Consider the following 17,357-nt stretch of genomic DNA (forward strand, 5'->3'; position numbering starts at 1 on the left):
GCCAGATTTCTAGGTATGAGGTGGAAGCCTCATAAAGTAATCATTGTTGGTAGGATTTGAATTCCTTCCAGGTCAGCGTTTCAAGGAATGCAGCCTTAGCTTTCTGTGTGCTGGAAGATGTTCCCAGCTCCCATCAGCAGCTGCTGCAGCTGCTCAGATGCTAGCCTGTGACAAGAGCTCCTGGCAGCAACCTTCTGTAGTATCTCGGGGCTAGGAGGAGAGACTTACCCAAAACCTGATGGGTTTGTGTTGGTTGCTGGTGGCTGATTTACCTGCCTTACACTTTACCTTCTCTACCTTTTCTCCCAGCAGCCTGTCCCCCCTCCAGGGTACCTTCAAACAGCTGCTGTCTGGTGAGGCAGGTAGCTGGGAGCTGACTTGGCTGTGCTCTTTCCAAACTGAGATGTTTCACAGCAGTGCTATTGTGAGGTGTGTGCTGCAGGCTCCTGTGCCCTCTGCCATCTCTCTCTCATCTCTCTGTAACCGGTGGGCCACGTTTGATTGCCATCAGCTAAGCAGGAGGAAGGATTTTTATTGCCCTTGTTAAGTGTGTTGTGCTCATTTTGTGCTGCCACTGCTAACCTCCTGCCTGGATGAAAATGAGCATCAGCTAGGCTGCTTCCTTCCTGTTTTAATCACAGTCCAGATTGCTTGGATCCTGCAGGACCCAAAGCTTTAGTTGAGAGGAGAATGTTAATCTTCATTTAAAAAAACCTGAAAAACATAACCAACAACTGTGACTTGGGGGGTTGTTGTATTTCCAATATTCAGCTTCTGAAAAGGGCCATTGCTCAAAGCAGGAAGCTGATCCTTCATCCTTCCTGGAGACACAGAGCAGCAGCCTCCTTGCTGGGACAACTGCAGCACTCTGTCAGGTCTGAAGAGCTTCGGTGCACACACTGGGCAGGATGTGTTGTGAAGCAGAGTGTTAGGGGTTGGAAGGGACCTCCAGAGATCATCCAGTCCGAGCCCCCTGCCAGGGCAGAATCACACAGGGCAGGGCACACAGGGACACATCCAGGTGGGTTTGGAAAGTCTCTGGAGAAGGAGACTCCACAACCTCTCTGGGTAGCCTGCTCCAGGGCTCTGTCACCCTCACACCTCTGTCCCTGCCCATGGCAGGGGGGGTGGAACTGGATGATCTTTGTGGCCCCTTCCCACCCAACCCATTCTACCATTCTGTGATCCACACTTTATGAAGGATCAGGACAATTCTACCTGCCCTGGGGTTTGATTTCCTCTCTGCTGTTAATTCACAGCAGTGGTTATCACAGCAGGCATCTTGCAGCCACCAGGGACAGTGCCTTGCTGCTCCACACCAGCTCCAGCAGCCCTGCTACCTGTACAGCAGCTGCTGGGTCACTTGGGGGGTGGGGATTGCATAGCCTGACAGAGATCCCCTTTGCATTAACCCTAATTCAGTGCAGACACTCAGCACAAATCAGTAGTGGGTTTCCAGGAGTTTCTTTACCTTGCCTAAGATAAATAATCACAACTGTTTGGCTAGCCAGGAGCTCTGTCTTTGCTGCTGAAAGGAAATGATTTTAGGATCTTGTAGATCTGGCTTTCTTTGTTGTTGTATTTTTTTAAGGTGCTAGATGCAGACAGCTGCAGCCAAGATCTATTATTTATGAAGTTTCATCAAAGGCTGTAGCAGTTCACAGAAGAAATGATAAATATGTAGAAATCCTAAGACTGCTGGAGTTCATATAGGCTAAATCCTGTCTCTTCCAGACCTGCTTTCTGACTTTTACTGCAGGTGAGAGCTCAGCAGCCTCTCAAAGCAAGTCCTAGGACAGGCAACAAATCTGACCCTGGAGGGTGTGAAAAAACAAAGCACTAGGAAGTAGATCAACTTATGAATGATTCATGGAGAAAAGGAGCTTGGAGGAAGGGAAGATGATGTCTAGGGAAATGCAATGCAAAACATGACAGCCTCCTGGCTGCCATGGGAGATGCCAAGAGACAGAAGTACAAATCCAGCACTGAAGGAAAGGAGTAAAGGGAACAGCAGCAAAAAACAAGTGGAGAGGGAGTGAAAATGTGGAAGAGAGAGGCATTGAATCCCTACAGAGGTAGGTGGGACTTTGAAGCAGGTAAAGAGTGGCTAGGATATTCAGTGCAATGCACACAAAGCCAAGAAGCAAAGGGAGCTGTGGAAGGATCTCCAGAGGCTCTCTGGGAGGTGACAAAGGTAGTCAGTAGACTTTTTTTTGAAGCTTAGTCATGCCTGGGCAAGCAAAGAAAAGAGAGCATCAGTTCTCAGTCCTGCCTCTGTGCTCTCCTCCAGTCAGGAGGGGAACAAAATGCATTCATTTTAGTGCAATTCCTGGTGAGCAAAGTGGAACTCTCCCTGATGGATGAGATGGGCGAGGCAGGGGATCCCTGTGAGCACAGGGCAGATGCTGAGGGCTTTGCTCACAGCTGAGCACTACCTTGGCCACTGGGTTGGGATACGCAGGTCACACCCAGGCCAGGGCAGATGGAAGCTGTTGGAGGATGAATCCTATTGCCATTCCCATCATCAGAAAATACCTACATGGAATCAAGGTCCCATCTTTTCTGGGAGAAGAAGGGAGGACTTGTGAGCGTGCCTAGCATCTTTATTACCTCAAACATCCTTTCCTTCCTTCCTGGGAGTCAGAGCCTGAAAACCATTATAGAGAAGCTACCTTTCATTTACAAACCACCTGGAATTTTAAAACTACCTTGCCTTTAAAAGCTGCTTTGTGTTTGATACCTCCCTTGCACTTAAGCTGTGGGTTATTCTCTCTGAGGCTGTAGGTGGCATGTTTTGAGGAACAGATTGTCTAGAGCTGTGTGCAACAGAAAATGGAAGGAGCCTGAGCTAAGTGCCTAATAGAGGGTAAAAATGAAAGGGGAAAAAAAAAAACCTGAATCCAACATGCTTTTTGCTTTGCAAGCTGCACTAAGCTGTAATGGTGCAGGTCTACAATCAGCAGCTCCCAGGATCCTGAATTCTGGAGTTTTGGTAGCCTTACTAGGTGCCTACAGGTACAGTTGCTTCCCTGTGCTTCACTGTGCCAAGCCATGATGCAGTTGCTGTTGTGAACTCTCTTCACCTCTCAGAACTGCAGGCAGCCTTTTCATGCTTTTTAAGAAGTAAGGCCCACACTAGAGACAAAGGTGTGATGAGGGGAGGAAAGGAAAGGAGCCTTTGGAGAAGGAAACTCCAGGAAAACAGCAGTGTGCACCAAGGACATGCCTGGGGCTGAGGCAGCTCTGGGAGCCCATCCCCTGTGTGCAGCCCAGCACCCACCCCAGAGCAAGGGCTGAAACCTAAAGCAGCCTCACAGATGGCTCTGATGAGCTGGGCCTGGAGATCCACAGTGCCCTGAACAAAAGCAGTTGAACTCCTCAGGCACTGCAGCACAATGGAGCTTTGGTTTACTTCTAGTCTCCAAAAAGGGAGGAGCTCAGGACCTTGCCCCTTCCTCTGGGTAGCTCACAACAGTGTGTCACATTCTGGACACCAGGAGCCCTTTAGCCCTTTGACCATCCTTCTTTCTCCAGCATTTAGAATCATCAAGGTTGGAAAAGCCTTCTAAGATCATCAAGCCCAACCTCCTATCCATCACCTCCATGTCCCAACGTGCCATGTCCCACCAGTTCAGGTTGCTCAAGACCTCATCCAGCATCCACAACCTCCCTGGGCAACCTGTTCTAGTGTCTCCTCACCCTCACTGCCAATTTCTTCCTAATCTCCAGTCTCAATCTGCTCTCCTCAAGTTTCAATCCACTGTCCCTCATCCTATCCCTACAAACCCTTGGTCAAAAATCCCTTCTTGGCTTTTTATAGAATAGAATAGACCAGGTTGGAAGAGACCTTCAAGATCATCGCGTCCAACCTATCATCCAACACCACCTAATCAACTAACCCATGTAACCAAGCACCCTGTCAAGTCTCCTCCTTTTGTAGGCAGAGGACTTCATCCTGCCCAGGCTTCTGCCTCATGTATATGCTGACATCTGTATGCAGTAGTTGTAAGAGCAGAGCTCACTTTGGGGTCACTTCACATAGGTGTAAATCACAATCAAGAGCTGAGAGAGAGTTCCCTGCTGCTCTCTGCCTACCCAGCCCCATCAGCCTCCAGAGAACCAATGCTAGGAGGAAAAGTATCCCCCTGTGGTTTCTAGCTTGGGAGCACAACAAATAGTTCTAAGATCCTGTTCTTTGCATTGCCTGTTACAAACTCAGGAAGAGTTAATTTTGAGTCCTTTTAATTAATTAATCAAAAATGAAGCTTTTGAGCTGTAGTCTATGTAGGGCATGGTCTGAGATTGCAGCACTCCAACTGCCACGATCTTCTCTTGAGCTTTGGAGACACATCTCACTTCTCCCTTTCATCTTAGGTCTGCCTTATGGATGGGAAGAAGCTTACACAGCAGATGGGATCAAGTACTTTATCAAGTGAGTAGCTGTGGGGGGAAATGGGTGAGAGAGAAAAGAAAAGCACATTGGACAAGGGGGAATGGTTTGGAGCTGAGGTACAGCAGGGTGAGACTGGAGCTGAGGAAGAAGTGCTTCAGTCTGAGGGTGGTGAGACTCTGGGACAGGTTGCCCAGGGAGACTGTGGCTGCTTCCTCCCTGGGTGTGTTCAAGGCCAGGTTGGATGAGGCCTCGAGCAACCTGGGCTGGTGGGAGGTGTCAGGGTTGGAACTGGATGAGCTTCAGTGTCCTCTCCAGCCCAACCCATTCTGTGATTGTCTGGATCTGTGAAAGTTTCTTTTCTCCCAAAGCAACCCCCTGTAAAAGTGACCTGCAGAGCACTGGGGAGCCAGGAGAAGCAGGGACACTTTCCTTTCCTTTTCTTTGTCAGTCACACTGCTCTGTTGTCCTGGGCTCACCCCATGCTGCCTCCAGCTAACCTGTGCTTTCCTGCAGAGGTTTCCAAAGCCACAGAGGATGATGCTGCATTCCAGCTCTAATCAAAGGGCAGCTTTTGCTTTCAGACAGAAGTAGGTTACTCCATGGGATTTAGACTCAAAAAAAAAAAAATAGTAGGAAAATAACTTAGGAAATGAAAGTGAATTAAAGGCCAATTTCAGAGCAATGGAAATAAATCCAAGAGCAACTATTAAAACAGAGAGCACTGCTCCCTTGCTCTCCATCTGTTGCTACAGAGAGGCTTTAAAGGACAGCTGGAAAGTTGAGGTGGGTCCTGGATGCTGTCCTGGGTAGGGCACTTGCAGTGCTCCAGGTTTAGAACCATTTAGCTGGGGACTGAGCTTGAAGGTGGCATTAGCTGGCCATAAGAGCAAACAAAATCTAGCAGCAGATCAGAAGAAACCTCACATGCTTGGAACATTCCTCCCCTCCTTTTTCCTTTCTGCTCTGTGCTTCCCATCCAAGGCCCTCTCCTGCTGACTCAGCAGAAAGCCAGGTTTGCTGAGCACACCCCAGAAATGCCTTTGATGCTGGGCTGTTGCAGATGTGGCTGTAAGGTGCAGGCAGCCACAGCAGGCTCTCAGCTGGCCTGGGTGGTTTGCAGAAAGCATCACAGCATCATGGAGTGGCTCAGGGTGGAAGGGACCTCAGAGATCATCTACTTCAACCCCCCTGCCACGGGCAGGGATGCTTCTCAACTAGATCTGGCCTTAAACACCTGCAGGGAGGGGAGCATCAGTTGTTTTACAAGCTCCCCCCAGCTGCTGCCATGACATCTGAATGGAGGAGTTCCCAGGAGGAGGCTTTGCCAGGAATTTTTGCATATCTGATTGTTGGTTGGTAGTGACTCATGAGTGTTCTTCCCTGCTCTTAAACTGCTCCTGGCATTCCAGGTGACAGTGCCTCAGCTTTTCCATTCTTGTTGCCTTCTGCCTGTAAAGTTCTGCCTGCCAGTCTTTACCTGGCAAGGGAGGAAGATCTCCCCATTGTGATTGCAGAGGAGGGTGGGAACTCCCCCTCTGTGACCACTGCCTGCAAACTTCTGTCCTTCACAGAGCCTCCACACCGAGGTGGTGTGAGAAGCAAATTGGAATGGGGCAAACTGAGCAGTGCAGTAAGACATCTTGGCCATCAGTTTTAACTGTTTCCTTCTTTTGCTTTCATCACTGCTCCCCAAAGCCCCTGCAGAGGCCAAGCCAGGCTCTCTGCATCATGGACAACTCATGCTTCTTACTGTATTTGGGGATGTCTTTGGAGTCAGTCTGGGAAAGGTAACTACACAGAGGTAGGGCTGTCTGAGTCCCTTCTTTCTGACACTAAATGCTGGAGATCTCAAGATGAAAATTCTCCCCAAGATTGAAAATAGCCTTTCCTGGGAGGAACTTAGCTTGAGGAGCATCCTCTCAGCAGGGTTCAGTCTAATTGTTTCAGTGGGGGTTAGCAGAATGGTTGACGCTTCACAGCCCTGCTACAGATGCTGTCACCTCCTTGTTCTCTTTGGCTGGGAATGTCAAATCCCCTCATTCTGAGGGGCTTAAGAATATTTCAGCACCAGCCCATTCCCACCTATGCCAACAGATTAAAAATCAAGTGTTAGAATTCCCAAGTGTGGCCACAATTACCCTGAGCTCCTGTCTGAGTTGCTGCCTCACTCTGCAGCCAGGCTGGGAGGCTGCACAGAAGCTGCAGTGGCTCTGTTTGAATCCCCAGGACTGAGGACAATCAAATAGGCTTTTAATTAGTGGCTGCCTTCAGTTCCAACATGCTTTATTGGGCCATCAAGTAGGTGAGTCCATAAATCTATATGTTATAAATCTCAGTGCAGTAAACACCCCAGAATGGAATCTTAATAGCGCAGGAGCTTGAGACAGCTTGCTCTGAGATTTCCATAAATATCTCTGAAGGGGGTGTAGCAATCTGAAGTGCATGAGAAATCAGAGTTTAAAAGAAGCAAACCAGCTGGCTTGTGTTACACACTGCACTGAAACCCACTTCTGTGAATAACTGACAGGAATCAAAGATGCACAGGGGCTGGAGGAGAGCTCTCGGTACCTGCCGGGGAAACGGAGTCCTCACCTTCAGGCAGGATTGGAAGTCACCTCTTTGAGGCAGGAAGTCATTTCAGCCTCTCAGGAACTGGTCTTTTATCAGCCAGGTGGCTAAGATCAGTCACAAAGTCCAGGCAAGTGTGAGCAAAAGCCACCTGTGTGCCACAAACTCAGGGGATGCTGTGCTGGGCAGTAAGGTCATGTGGAGAGGTCTACCCCCAGGCAGCAAGGAGAGCCTCTGTGAGCTGCACCTCAGTGTGCCCTGGAGAAAAAGCCACTTCCAGCCTCTCTGAGCTGCACCACAGTGTGCCCTGGAGAAAAAGCCACTTCCAGCCTCTCTGAGCTGCACCTCAGTGTGCCCTGGAGAAAAAGCCACTTCCAGCCTCTCTGAGCTGCACCTCAGTGTGCCCTGGAGAAAAAGCCACTTCCAGCCTCTCTGAGCTGCACCTCAGTGTGCCCTGGAGAAAAAGCCACTTCCAGCCTCTCTAAGCTGCACCTCAGTGTGCCCTGGAGAAAAAGCCACTTCCAGCCTCTCTGAGCTGCACCTCAGTGTGCCCTGGAGAAAAAGCTACTTCCAGCCTCTCACTCTCATGATAGAAATTAACAGCAGAAGGACAACAGTTACAGGAGGAGACTGAAAGCTGGAGATGAGCTTTGCTGCTGCTAGGACTCTGCTGGAGAGCAAAGGTTGGATTTGGCCCCAGGTGTGATTCGAGACACCCTGGTGTGCTTCAGAGAGCAAGCACTGTTCTGTTTGGCATGGAGCAATGCCATCAGTCAGTCATGCACAAAACCAGAGCCATGCCCCAGCCATTAATGTGCAGTGGGAATGCATCACTGGTGGCCTCCTTCCTCTCCAGCTTAGCTTTGGTGCTTCTCTCACTCTTTGTATGGGTCAGGTTGGTTAAGAGCTGAGGTTTGGACCTCATTTGCTCCAGGTGATAATGGAATGTAGCCTGCTGCCTTTTCACACTTCATTGCAGTTCCCACACCTTCCAGTGAAATCATAGACAGGTCTTGGTTGGAAGAGATGGGTGGAGGTCACCTCCTTTAACCATCTGTTGAGAGCTAAGTTATTCAGAGCCTTGTCAAACCAAGTCCTGAGCATCTGCAGGGTCCCTTCCAACCCCTCATGTTCTGTGATCCTGCAAAGCCAGAACAGTGCAGCAGTGCAGTCACAAAGGCTGTCCTAGCACTGAGCAGCTTTGGTGAATTAGTAACTTCTGGGTTTGATTTTTCAAGCAGGAGAAGGAGTCTGCTGAGAGCTGCCTTCCCAGTGCAGCAGCATCCTGTGTGCTGTTTTTACACTGGTGCTGCAGAATCCCACAGGAACAGGCTCCAATCCCATAGCTGGGACACTGATTTATTATTTTTTTTTATCCCCCCCCCCTCCATTCTAGTTAATCTCTTCCATCCTCCCACTGAGTTCACCTTTAACATATGGCAGCTCTGTCTCATGAGGCTGGCACCTAAAATTAGGTAGGGCCTTGCTATGCTCCCTCCCACTGCCACCCACCTCTTGCATATGCATGCAGTTGGTGAGGACCAGCTGTGGCTTTGGCCCCTCCAAGCACTGCTTGCCAGGATCCAACTATCCCATATTAGCTGTTCTTTCCCTTAGGAACGTTTAGCTTCACTTACATTTGCCTGAAGGGCAACTAAAAAGTTCCCACATATTTTAAACATCCCCTTAGGTATCTTAGGGTCAATGTAGTGATAGGGTGGGAGAGGATGGATTGAAGCTGGAGGAGGGCAAATGGAGACTGGAGATGAGGAAGAACTTCTTGAGAGTGAGGATGGGGAGACACTGGAACAGGTTGCCCAGGGAGGTCATTGATGCCCCTTGCCATTGCCCCCTGGATCGGGTTGCCTGGGGAGGTCATGGATGCCCTTCACCATTGCCCCACCATCCTATCACTGGAGGCCCTTCCTCAGCATTCCTGTAGGCTCCTACTTAACACAAACCAAATCCTGTCCCTCCTGGTGAAGGCAGCTCCAGTGCTCTGTGCTTCAGAGTGACAAAGCAGGCAGTTCTACATGAAACCTCTGACTTTTAGACAAACTGCTAACAGAGAACCCCAAATGCAGAAGTGTTTCTTAGATACACTGCTGAAGGCTACCCCTAAACCCAGGACTGCTGTTTCCCCTTCTTTATTCACAGAGTGGGTTGGGTTGGAAAGGACCTCAAAGCTCATCCAGTTCCAACCCCCTGCCATGGGCAGGGACACCTCCCACTAGAGCAGGTTGCTCACAGCTTCATCCCACCTGGCCTTGAACTCCTCCAGATATTTGGGGTTATTGCTGACATTTGGGTTTATTGCTGGTGTTTGGGGTTATTGCTGATACTTGGATTCATTGAGGATGTTTGGGTTTATTGATGATATTTGGGTTTATTGCTGATACTTAAGGTTACTACAGATGTTTGGGTTTATTGTTGATATTTGGATTCATTGATGATGTTTGGGTTTACTGATGGTATTTGGGTTTATTGCTGCTACTTGAGGTTACTGCAGACATTTGGATTCATTGCTGGGGTTTGGGTTTATTGCTGATACTTGGATTCATTGATGATATTTGGCTTTATTGCTGGTGTTTGGGTTTACTGCAGAGCTTTGGGTTTGTTGCTGATGTTCAGGGTTACTGCAGGAATTTGGCTTTATTGCTGATCTTTGTGTTCACTGCAGCTCTCTGGCTTGTAGGGAATTCAGCTCCTCTGTCTTCCACTCAAATCATCTTGCATGACTGTAGGGAAAACAATCTCAGATGTAGAAGTGGGAACCTTGGCAGTGGGTTTTATGATAACATGAGCTTGTAATACAAGAATGTTAAGACCTTAAGCTGCTTTTGCTTGGGCACTTGGGTGTTTGGTTTTGGGCTTTTTTGTTTTCCTTTTCCTGAGAGGTTGTTTGGTTTTTAATATCAAGACCCAAATGCAGAAACATTCTTCCACCTTCCACAGATCCTGCACACTCTGCCCAGGTTCTGCTCTGTCACATCAGGCTGATGGTGAAGCTTCTCCTGGGAGAAAAATACATGAAGCTGAAAGAATGTTTTTTGCTCTAGACCTCCAAATCCCTCTCAAACCAGTGAGCTGCTTTGCGTTACCTCTGCTGGGGCATTTCCCTCTTGCACCCACGTGAGCACAGCTCTTAATTCTCACCTGTCTAGTTGCCAGGCAGGAGTAGGGCTGGAAATGAGATGTTTAGACCCCTACTAAATCCTCCTTTGTGAGGGCAGGATTTGGCACGTGTAGAGTAAGTCACTCTGCACCTCCTGTCCTCCTGAAGCTGGATGGGGGCTGGGCAGAGCCAGCAGTAGCAGAGCAGCACTCAGCAGGGTGGCTTTAAATTGAAGTAGAATAGGTTTAGATTAGACCTTAGGAAGCAGCTCTTCACTGCAAGGGTGACAAGACTCTGGCACAGGTTGCCCAGGGAGGCTGTGGATGCTCCCTCCCTGGAGGTGTTCAAGGCCAGGCTGGATGAGGCCTTGAGCAACCTGGTTTAGTTGAGAGACATCCTTGGATCTCTGAGGTCTCTTCCAGCCTGAGCCATTCTATGATTTCCCTGCATGCTGCAGCAGCAGCCCAGGCAGGAGCCCTTCCTCCAGCCCCAGTTCATTTTAGCACAGGTGTAGCTCAGACACAAGCCTTGAGCAGCTCCTGATGCATCTGTAAGTAAACTGCCCCAGCACTTGGGTGATGCTCACTTAGAGTCACAGCAGTAGGAGTGACTGCAGAGACTTTGGGGAGGGGGGGAGAGAGGTTTCAGGTAGTGCTTGAAAACTGTGAGGAGTTTGCAGATTGCATCACCCAAACCTTTGGGCTGACTCAGCCTTGGCTCAGTTCCTGCTGTTATGGTTGGGTTGGGTTTGGAGGGGGCCATTTGTTTACTGCTCACAGTTCCTCATGATGCAGCACACTGTGGCTACAAAAAGCTTCCTCCCAGTGACTGCTGGCTCCTGACACTGCTCAGGATTGAATCAGTTTCATCAAGGAATATAGCAAGGGTGTCTGCTGGAGTGTCGCTTTCTGTCCCTCAAGCTTTCATTCATACTCAAGCAAAAGCTGTGACCCCTTAGGGCAATACAAAAACATTCATGTGGCCCTTAGGGCACTGTTCCAGGAGGTGACAAATGCTCTTGATCCCACTGCAGCCAATAAAGGTTTAAGGTCGCTGCCATCTTCCAGGACCTGCCCAGCATCTCCTGGGGTACTGTTAGGTGTCAGATGTTCCCAGATTCACAGACTCCATCAGGTTGGAAAGGAACCCCAAAGCTCATCTTGTCCAGCCCCCTGCACTCAAGCAGGGACATATCCAGCTAGAGCAGGCTGCCCAGAGCCACATCCAGCCTGAGCTTGAATGTCTCCAGACTGGAGATGGGGCCTCAACCACCTCCCTGAGCAGCCTGTTCCATTGTCTCCCCACCCTCACTGTGCAGAACTTCTTCCTGATGTCCAACCTAAACCTGCCCTGCTCCAGTTTCAGACTATTGAAGGAGACAGAAGAAGCTGCTGACATATTTCCAGATCAGATGGCTCTGTTTCCTAACAATAAATCTGGCTCCTCTCTAAGAGTAGGGACTTGTTTGGAAACCTCAAAATCTTCCAATCTTGTTAATTGCTCTGAAAATGTGAAATTAATCTTTTGAGCAGGGATCTGGGGGTGTTCACTCTGGAGAAGAGGAGGCTGAGGGGAGATCTCATTGCCCTCCACAGCTCCCTGAAAGCAGACTGCAGTGAGGTTGGGGTTGGTCTCTTCTCCCTAGTATCAGGTGATAAAAGGAGAGGAAATGGCCTGAAATTGTGCCAGGGGAGGGTTAGGTTGGAGATAAGGAAAATGTCTTTGCTGCAAGAGTGGTCAGGGATTGGCACAGGCTGCCCAGGGAGGTGGTGGAGTCCCCAGCCCTGGAGGTGTTCCAGAAACCTGTGACCATGGCACTTGGGGCCATGGTTTGATGGCCATGGTGGTGTTGGGTTGGTGGTTGGACTGGAGGATCTCAGAGGGCTTTTCCAAGCCAAACAATTCTGTGATCAGCAAAAAAGACTTTCATATTTCAAATTTCCAACTCTCCCTTTGGTGTTCACACCAAAGTTTCAGTAATGAACCCAGAACCCAGGGGCAGATCTGAATTCCCTCTCACTTTTCTTGCTGGCCCCAGCACACAAACCAGAGAGGATGCAGTCCTAATGCAAGAATGTTCTGCAAACCACTAAATCTGGGATTATCTCTTGGGACTGATTATGTCAAAGCTCTTTAGCCACAGCACTTTTGGAGAGCTAAAAATAAATAGCCGAGGGGAGGGGAGGGGGGAGGGGGCTATGCATTTATTCTGCACCTAAATAATCTGTGTGTATTGTGTGTGTCTGCCTGCACCCTGAGCTGGGCTATCTGGACTTAGTGTTTATTTATAAGAGCTCTTTTCCTAGTAAGGATTTTGGCAGAGGGTTTAAAACAAACTCCCCCAGTAGGAGGGTTCATGAGATAGTCTGGTGCAAGTTACCAAGACGTGAGTTCAGCTCAGAAGTGTTTGCAGCATGAGTTAAGAGCTCTGCTTTGAAGAAGAGAGTAAGAAAATGAGCATTTCACCTTCACAAAACCTTTCTGCTGTTCTCTAGGATGTTCAGGACCCCTCAAAGCCTGCTAGTTCCAAGCCTGGATGTGCTCAAAGCCAGGTTGGATGGGGTCTTGAGGAACAGGGTCTAGTAGGAGGTGTCCATCCCCATGGCAGGGGGTTGGAACTGGATGAGCTTTAAGGTCCCTTCCAACCCAAACCATTCTGAGAGACAAGAGCAAAATCTGGCCTCCTATATACTGGAAATGGCTGCAGACCAGTCCTGGCCTCTCTTACCAGTGACTAAACAATACCAGCCCCAGGGAGCTGTCATCCTGCTTTCAGGCTGCAGGTAGCCTGTGTGAGAGAGGCTGGGAGAGGAGCTGCTGCTCTCCCAGGGTGCCTCTTCCATGCACAGGATTCCTCAGCTACTTGTCATGAACTTAGATTACAAAATCCATCTTCACACTGCCTTGACTGCAAAAACTGTGAATTTATTAGCAAGATTTGTTGGGGTTTTTTGAAGTGAAAAGAAGCTATTTCCTGTAGCAAGAACACATTATTCCAGAAGGCAGAAGAGGCTGTGTCTTGCCCACACACAGTATGGTCCCATGCATGCTACCAGTCAGAAGGTGTATGCTGTTCTCACCCCCAAACTGGGAGGCTGTTCCATTTCTCTGGCCTTACCAGCCTTGAGCAGCTTCTTTCCATTCATCTAGAAGCTTGAGCAGCTTGGACTGTGTGCAAGTGCAAGGTTTCAGCCCCAAAAGGTCCTTCTGACTCCCTCTATTCCATGGGTAAAGGCTGTGGAAGCAGGACTGGGTCCAGAGGACATGTGAAGAACATCCTTGTTTGGATTTGCTCTGTCAAGAAAGGCTGAGAGCCCTGGAGCTGTTTGGTCTGGACAGGAGAAGGCTGAGAGGGGACCTGATCAATATCTATCAGTATCTGAGGAGTGGGTGTCAGGATGAAGGTGCCAGGCTCTGTTTGGTGGTGCCCAATGATAGGACAAGGAACAAGGGGTACAAGCTGGAACCCAGGAGGTTCCACCTCAACACAAGGAGAAACTTCTTTGGTGTGAGTGTGACAGAGCCCTGGAGCAGGCTGCCCAGAGAGGTTATGGAGTCTCCTTCTCTGGAGATGTTCAAAACCCACCTGGATGTGTTCCGTGTGCTCTGCCCTGGGTGATCCTGCTCTGACAGGGCACTTGCACTGGATCTCCAGAGGTCCCTTCCAACCCATACCACTCTGTGACTCCTCAGCCTTTGTCTGCCAGAAGAGGAATGCCCCAGTGATGCTGGAGCATCAGTTCATGTCCTGCCAGAGTGCATTCCCCTGGGGTGATGCCACAGTTGGTCAGCCTTCTCTGGCCAGGAAGCCTCAGCCTTTGGCTGCTGTGCTGGCAATGTTCATACTATTGCTGGAGTTCTCTAAGGCTTTGCTGGGCTGCTCACTGTTGCTGGGTTAATTCTCTACAGCCCTGTGAAGGACTAGGAAGTGTCACCAGCCTCTTCCAACAGCACTGTCCCCAGTGGCTAGGGAAATGGGACCTCCAGCCCCACTCCAGCACCCACAAGGCCCCTTTTGGTTGGTGACAGTCTGCTGGCTGGCAAGAAACAGAGAGCTCTGCACCTGGAAGTGTTGTCTGATTGCTGCAGCCCCAGAACACACCTGGAATGTCTTGGTTGGAGGCTGCTGAAGCTCCTTTGGGTTGCTAAAAGCATTTCTTATGTCTTTTCAGCCACGTGACACAGACAACCTCCTGGATTCATCCTGTCAGCAGCGCCCTGAGCTTCCTCTGCTCTGAGGAGGAAGAGGATGCAACCAGAGAGCTTCCTGGGCCCAAGAGCTGAGGAGCTGTGCTGGCAGGGAGTAGTCTGTGTAGTTCCCATTCCTTAGGACACACTTTTGCATCTAGCCACTTCCTAGTTTCATGTGACAGCACCTGGAGGCGTTTCTCCCCTTCCAGCCAGAAGAACTTCTGCCGGTTAGGGGCTGGGTTTGTTGCTGCCTGCTACAAAAGAGGCAGGAGCTGCAGAAGCCTCCCTTCAGTCCTGGACCTGTCCTAGTTTGGTCTGCAGAGATCAGTCTTTTCCAGCCTTTTCATGGCTTCCCTGTTGGCATAGCATCCCTGGCCTGGAGTGGAGCTTTGACCAGCATGAGAGTTAAGAGGGAACCCTGGGTGGGAATTCCAGGGGGTAGTGGTTCACAGCATCACAGACTGAAGGATGCAGGGTGAGGTGCTTGGGGCTTACCCAGTGCTGCTGGGGGTGAGGGAGGGGTCTTGAACTGCTGAAGAGGGTTTTTGCTTCATACTTTTATGGCAGAAATTTGCAAATAAGTTTGGCTAATCAGAAACTTAGCAACTTATTACAAGACTTGGAGCCCTGATGACATTTAGAAGAAACACTTCTGGTGTTTGGTGGCTGAGCTGCAGAACACTGAGCCTTTGATAAGCTGTCAAGTGAAAAGAAACAGTTTTGGTAGAGGGACACCATCCTCTGTCAACAATCTGAGGCAAGAATGAGAATTCTTCTACTTTTGTGCTCTGCTAAACTGATAGAGAGATGCATCAAATCCTTCAGGGGAAGCTGTGAAGTTTCAAGTACAATGAAACCTGTGAAACCACCTCCAGGATCAGCAGAAATCAGTCACCTCCTCAAAGCTGGTCTTTAAGTAGAACAAAATAATTTTGTAGGCAATGGGTGGTGATTTAAAGAGGAGAGAGAAAGTGCTGGGGGGGTGTTGGTGCAAGCTGGCCGGCAGGGTTCCCTGTCCCCCAGCAGCAGGGGGGGGTTGTCAGTCTCAGTATTCACAGCACAAGGCATGCTCTCAGCTTTGTCCAACACAGAATCACACAATAGGTTTGGTTGGAAAGGACCTCAAAGCTCATCCAGTTCCATCCCCCTGCCCTAGGCAGGGACACCTCCCTCAAGGTCTCATCCAGCCTCGAATAGCAGTGCAGCAAAACCTGGGGAGCCTTGGTTCACTTCTGTCCTCCTGGGCCTCGTGGATTGTCCATACCTCCAGCTCCAGGGAGCATCAACCTGAACTTCAGCTGCTGCAGAGGAGTCACAGCCACACCAGCTCAAACAGACACCTGCCAGCCTGCCCAAGATGTTTAGCAGCTTAAAGATACTCGTGGAGTTAATGGGAATTAGGCACCTAACCTCCTTAGATGCTGCTATAAATGCTGCTGGGCATGGTTAGGTACCTAAATACCTTGGTAAATCTCTGCCCTTACTGCTTGCAGTGACAGCAAGACCAAAAATCAAACCCTGCTGGAGGGAGCCTAACCTTTGTCCTCTGTAACCAGCTTTGCCTTTCCCTGGGTAATGCTTTCATGGAACACTAAAATGATCTCCCTTCTCCCAGCTTGTCCCTGCACCTTTCTTGGTATCTTGATTCCAGCCAAAGCCTGATGCCTCCCTGATCCCTTCCAACCCCAGTGGCCTGAGCAAACCAGGAGCACTGAGCTCTGCAGGGCTGGTGCAGCTCCCAGTCCCCAGGCTGAAATGCAGTTTCTCATATCCAGGCTGTGCTACTGGGGACCTAACTGCTGGGCACTGTAATTAGTCACCGTGGGGGCTCCTTGGTTCAAGTCAAAGCCAGCACTGCATAATTGATGGCCTGGGATGAGCAGGAGCAGAGGACCACTGCCTGTCACTCAGCTCCTCTCAACCCTGCAAATTAGCTACAAAAGCCTGGTAGATAATTAAGATCCAGAGGAAGAGGAGACAGGAGGCCTCTGGGCACACTGCTGAGAAGGAGCAGAGCTCTCCCTGCCAGGCTGTGCCCAGCCACAGCTGCTTTGGGACACTGGTGCTGGGCTGCTCTGCTGCCCTTGGGGAGACACCAAGACACCTACTGAAGTCCTGGAGAGCCCAGGAAGAGCAGCCAGCTCCAGCTAAGGCCTGGGAAAATCCCCAGCTCCACAGCGACATGGGTCCTGGCTGCTTTTCATCTTGCTCCCTCCTTCCTGATGTTTATTCATGAGCTGGGGGTGCCGAGGAGATGAAAAGGCAGCTAACAGGCTTCTCCCTGGAGCCACCGCTTGCAGTGGCAGCACGTTTGCAGGGAAGCCTCCCTGCTCATCCAGGCTGACAGCCCTGGGAGCGCTGTGGCTGCTCAGCGGTCCCCAAGGCAACCATCAGCCCAGGCGCTGGGGCACCAGGAGAAGGCACTGAACCCAATCTGCTTAGATAGGATCCAGAGACAGAGTGAGATCCTCCCTGTCCTGGAGAACCCACAGGCAGTACTGGGATGGCTCTGCTCGGTGCCAGGCTGTTCTGCTGGGCTTTGTGGCAGCCACCTGAGCAGCTGCAGAGTGGTCTCTGGAACCTAAGGGGGGGCAGGGTGACGTGGGCTGCTCCCACTCGGGTTTGAGCAGAGCAGAATTCCTGCCGCAGGGAACCTGGCTGGCAGCTTTGTGTTGCACCAGGGAATGGCAGCTGCTGGAGCAGAAATAAACCCACATCTGAACGAAAGCAAAGAGGCTTTTTGGAGGCACCAGCTCGGGAGAGCTGCTGCCATCCTGCCACAGCCTGGCTCCGTGGGCAGGACTGGCCAGGAACAGGCTGCCAGGGAGCTTGGGGCTCTCTGTGCAATGTCCCCTCGATGTCAGGGCTCTCAGGGCTCTCTGTGCAATGTCCCCTCGATGTCAGGGGGCTCAGGGCTCTCTGTGCAATGTCCCCTCGATGTCAGGGGGCTCAGGGCTCTCTGTGCAATGTCGCCTCGATGTCAGGGGGCTCAGTGCTCTCTGTGCAATGTCCCCTTGATATCAGGGCGCTCAGGGCTCTCTGTGCAATGTCCCCTCGATGTCAGGGGGCTCAGGGCTCTCTGTGCAATGT

The 17,357-nt window shown here is 50.3% G+C and overlaps 1 protein-coding gene across 3 annotated transcripts in view; it reads left to right on the forward strand.

Moving 5' to 3' along the window:
- The window catches only part of STXBP4 (syntaxin binding protein 4), a 55,145-nt gene extending 39,267 nt beyond the window's left edge, over positions 1-15,878 (forward strand). For 2 of the 3 annotated variants that reach the window (XM_068151011.1, XM_068151010.1), the window contains exons 21-22: positions 4,375-4,432; positions 14,249-15,878. In XM_068151011.1, coding sequence (XP_068007112.1) covers positions 4,375-4,432; positions 14,249-14,314 — 124 coding nt within the window. In that variant the 3' untranslated portion in view covers positions 14,315-15,878. Of the gene's footprint in view, positions 1-4,374; positions 4,433-9,916; positions 10,036-14,248 lie in introns of those variants that run through there. The other variant, XM_068151012.1, reaches the window with a different exon arrangement.
- The last annotated feature ends 1,479 nt before the right edge of the window (positions 15,879-17,357 follow it).

The sequence above is a fragment of the Melanerpes formicivorus genome, unplaced genomic scaffold (assembly GCF_026170545.1).
Source record: "Melanerpes formicivorus ecotype bairdi unplaced genomic scaffold, bMelFor1.0.p_v2 SCAF_21, whole genome shotgun sequence".
Taxonomy (NCBI): Eukaryota; Metazoa; Chordata; class Aves; order Piciformes; family Picidae; genus Melanerpes; species Melanerpes formicivorus.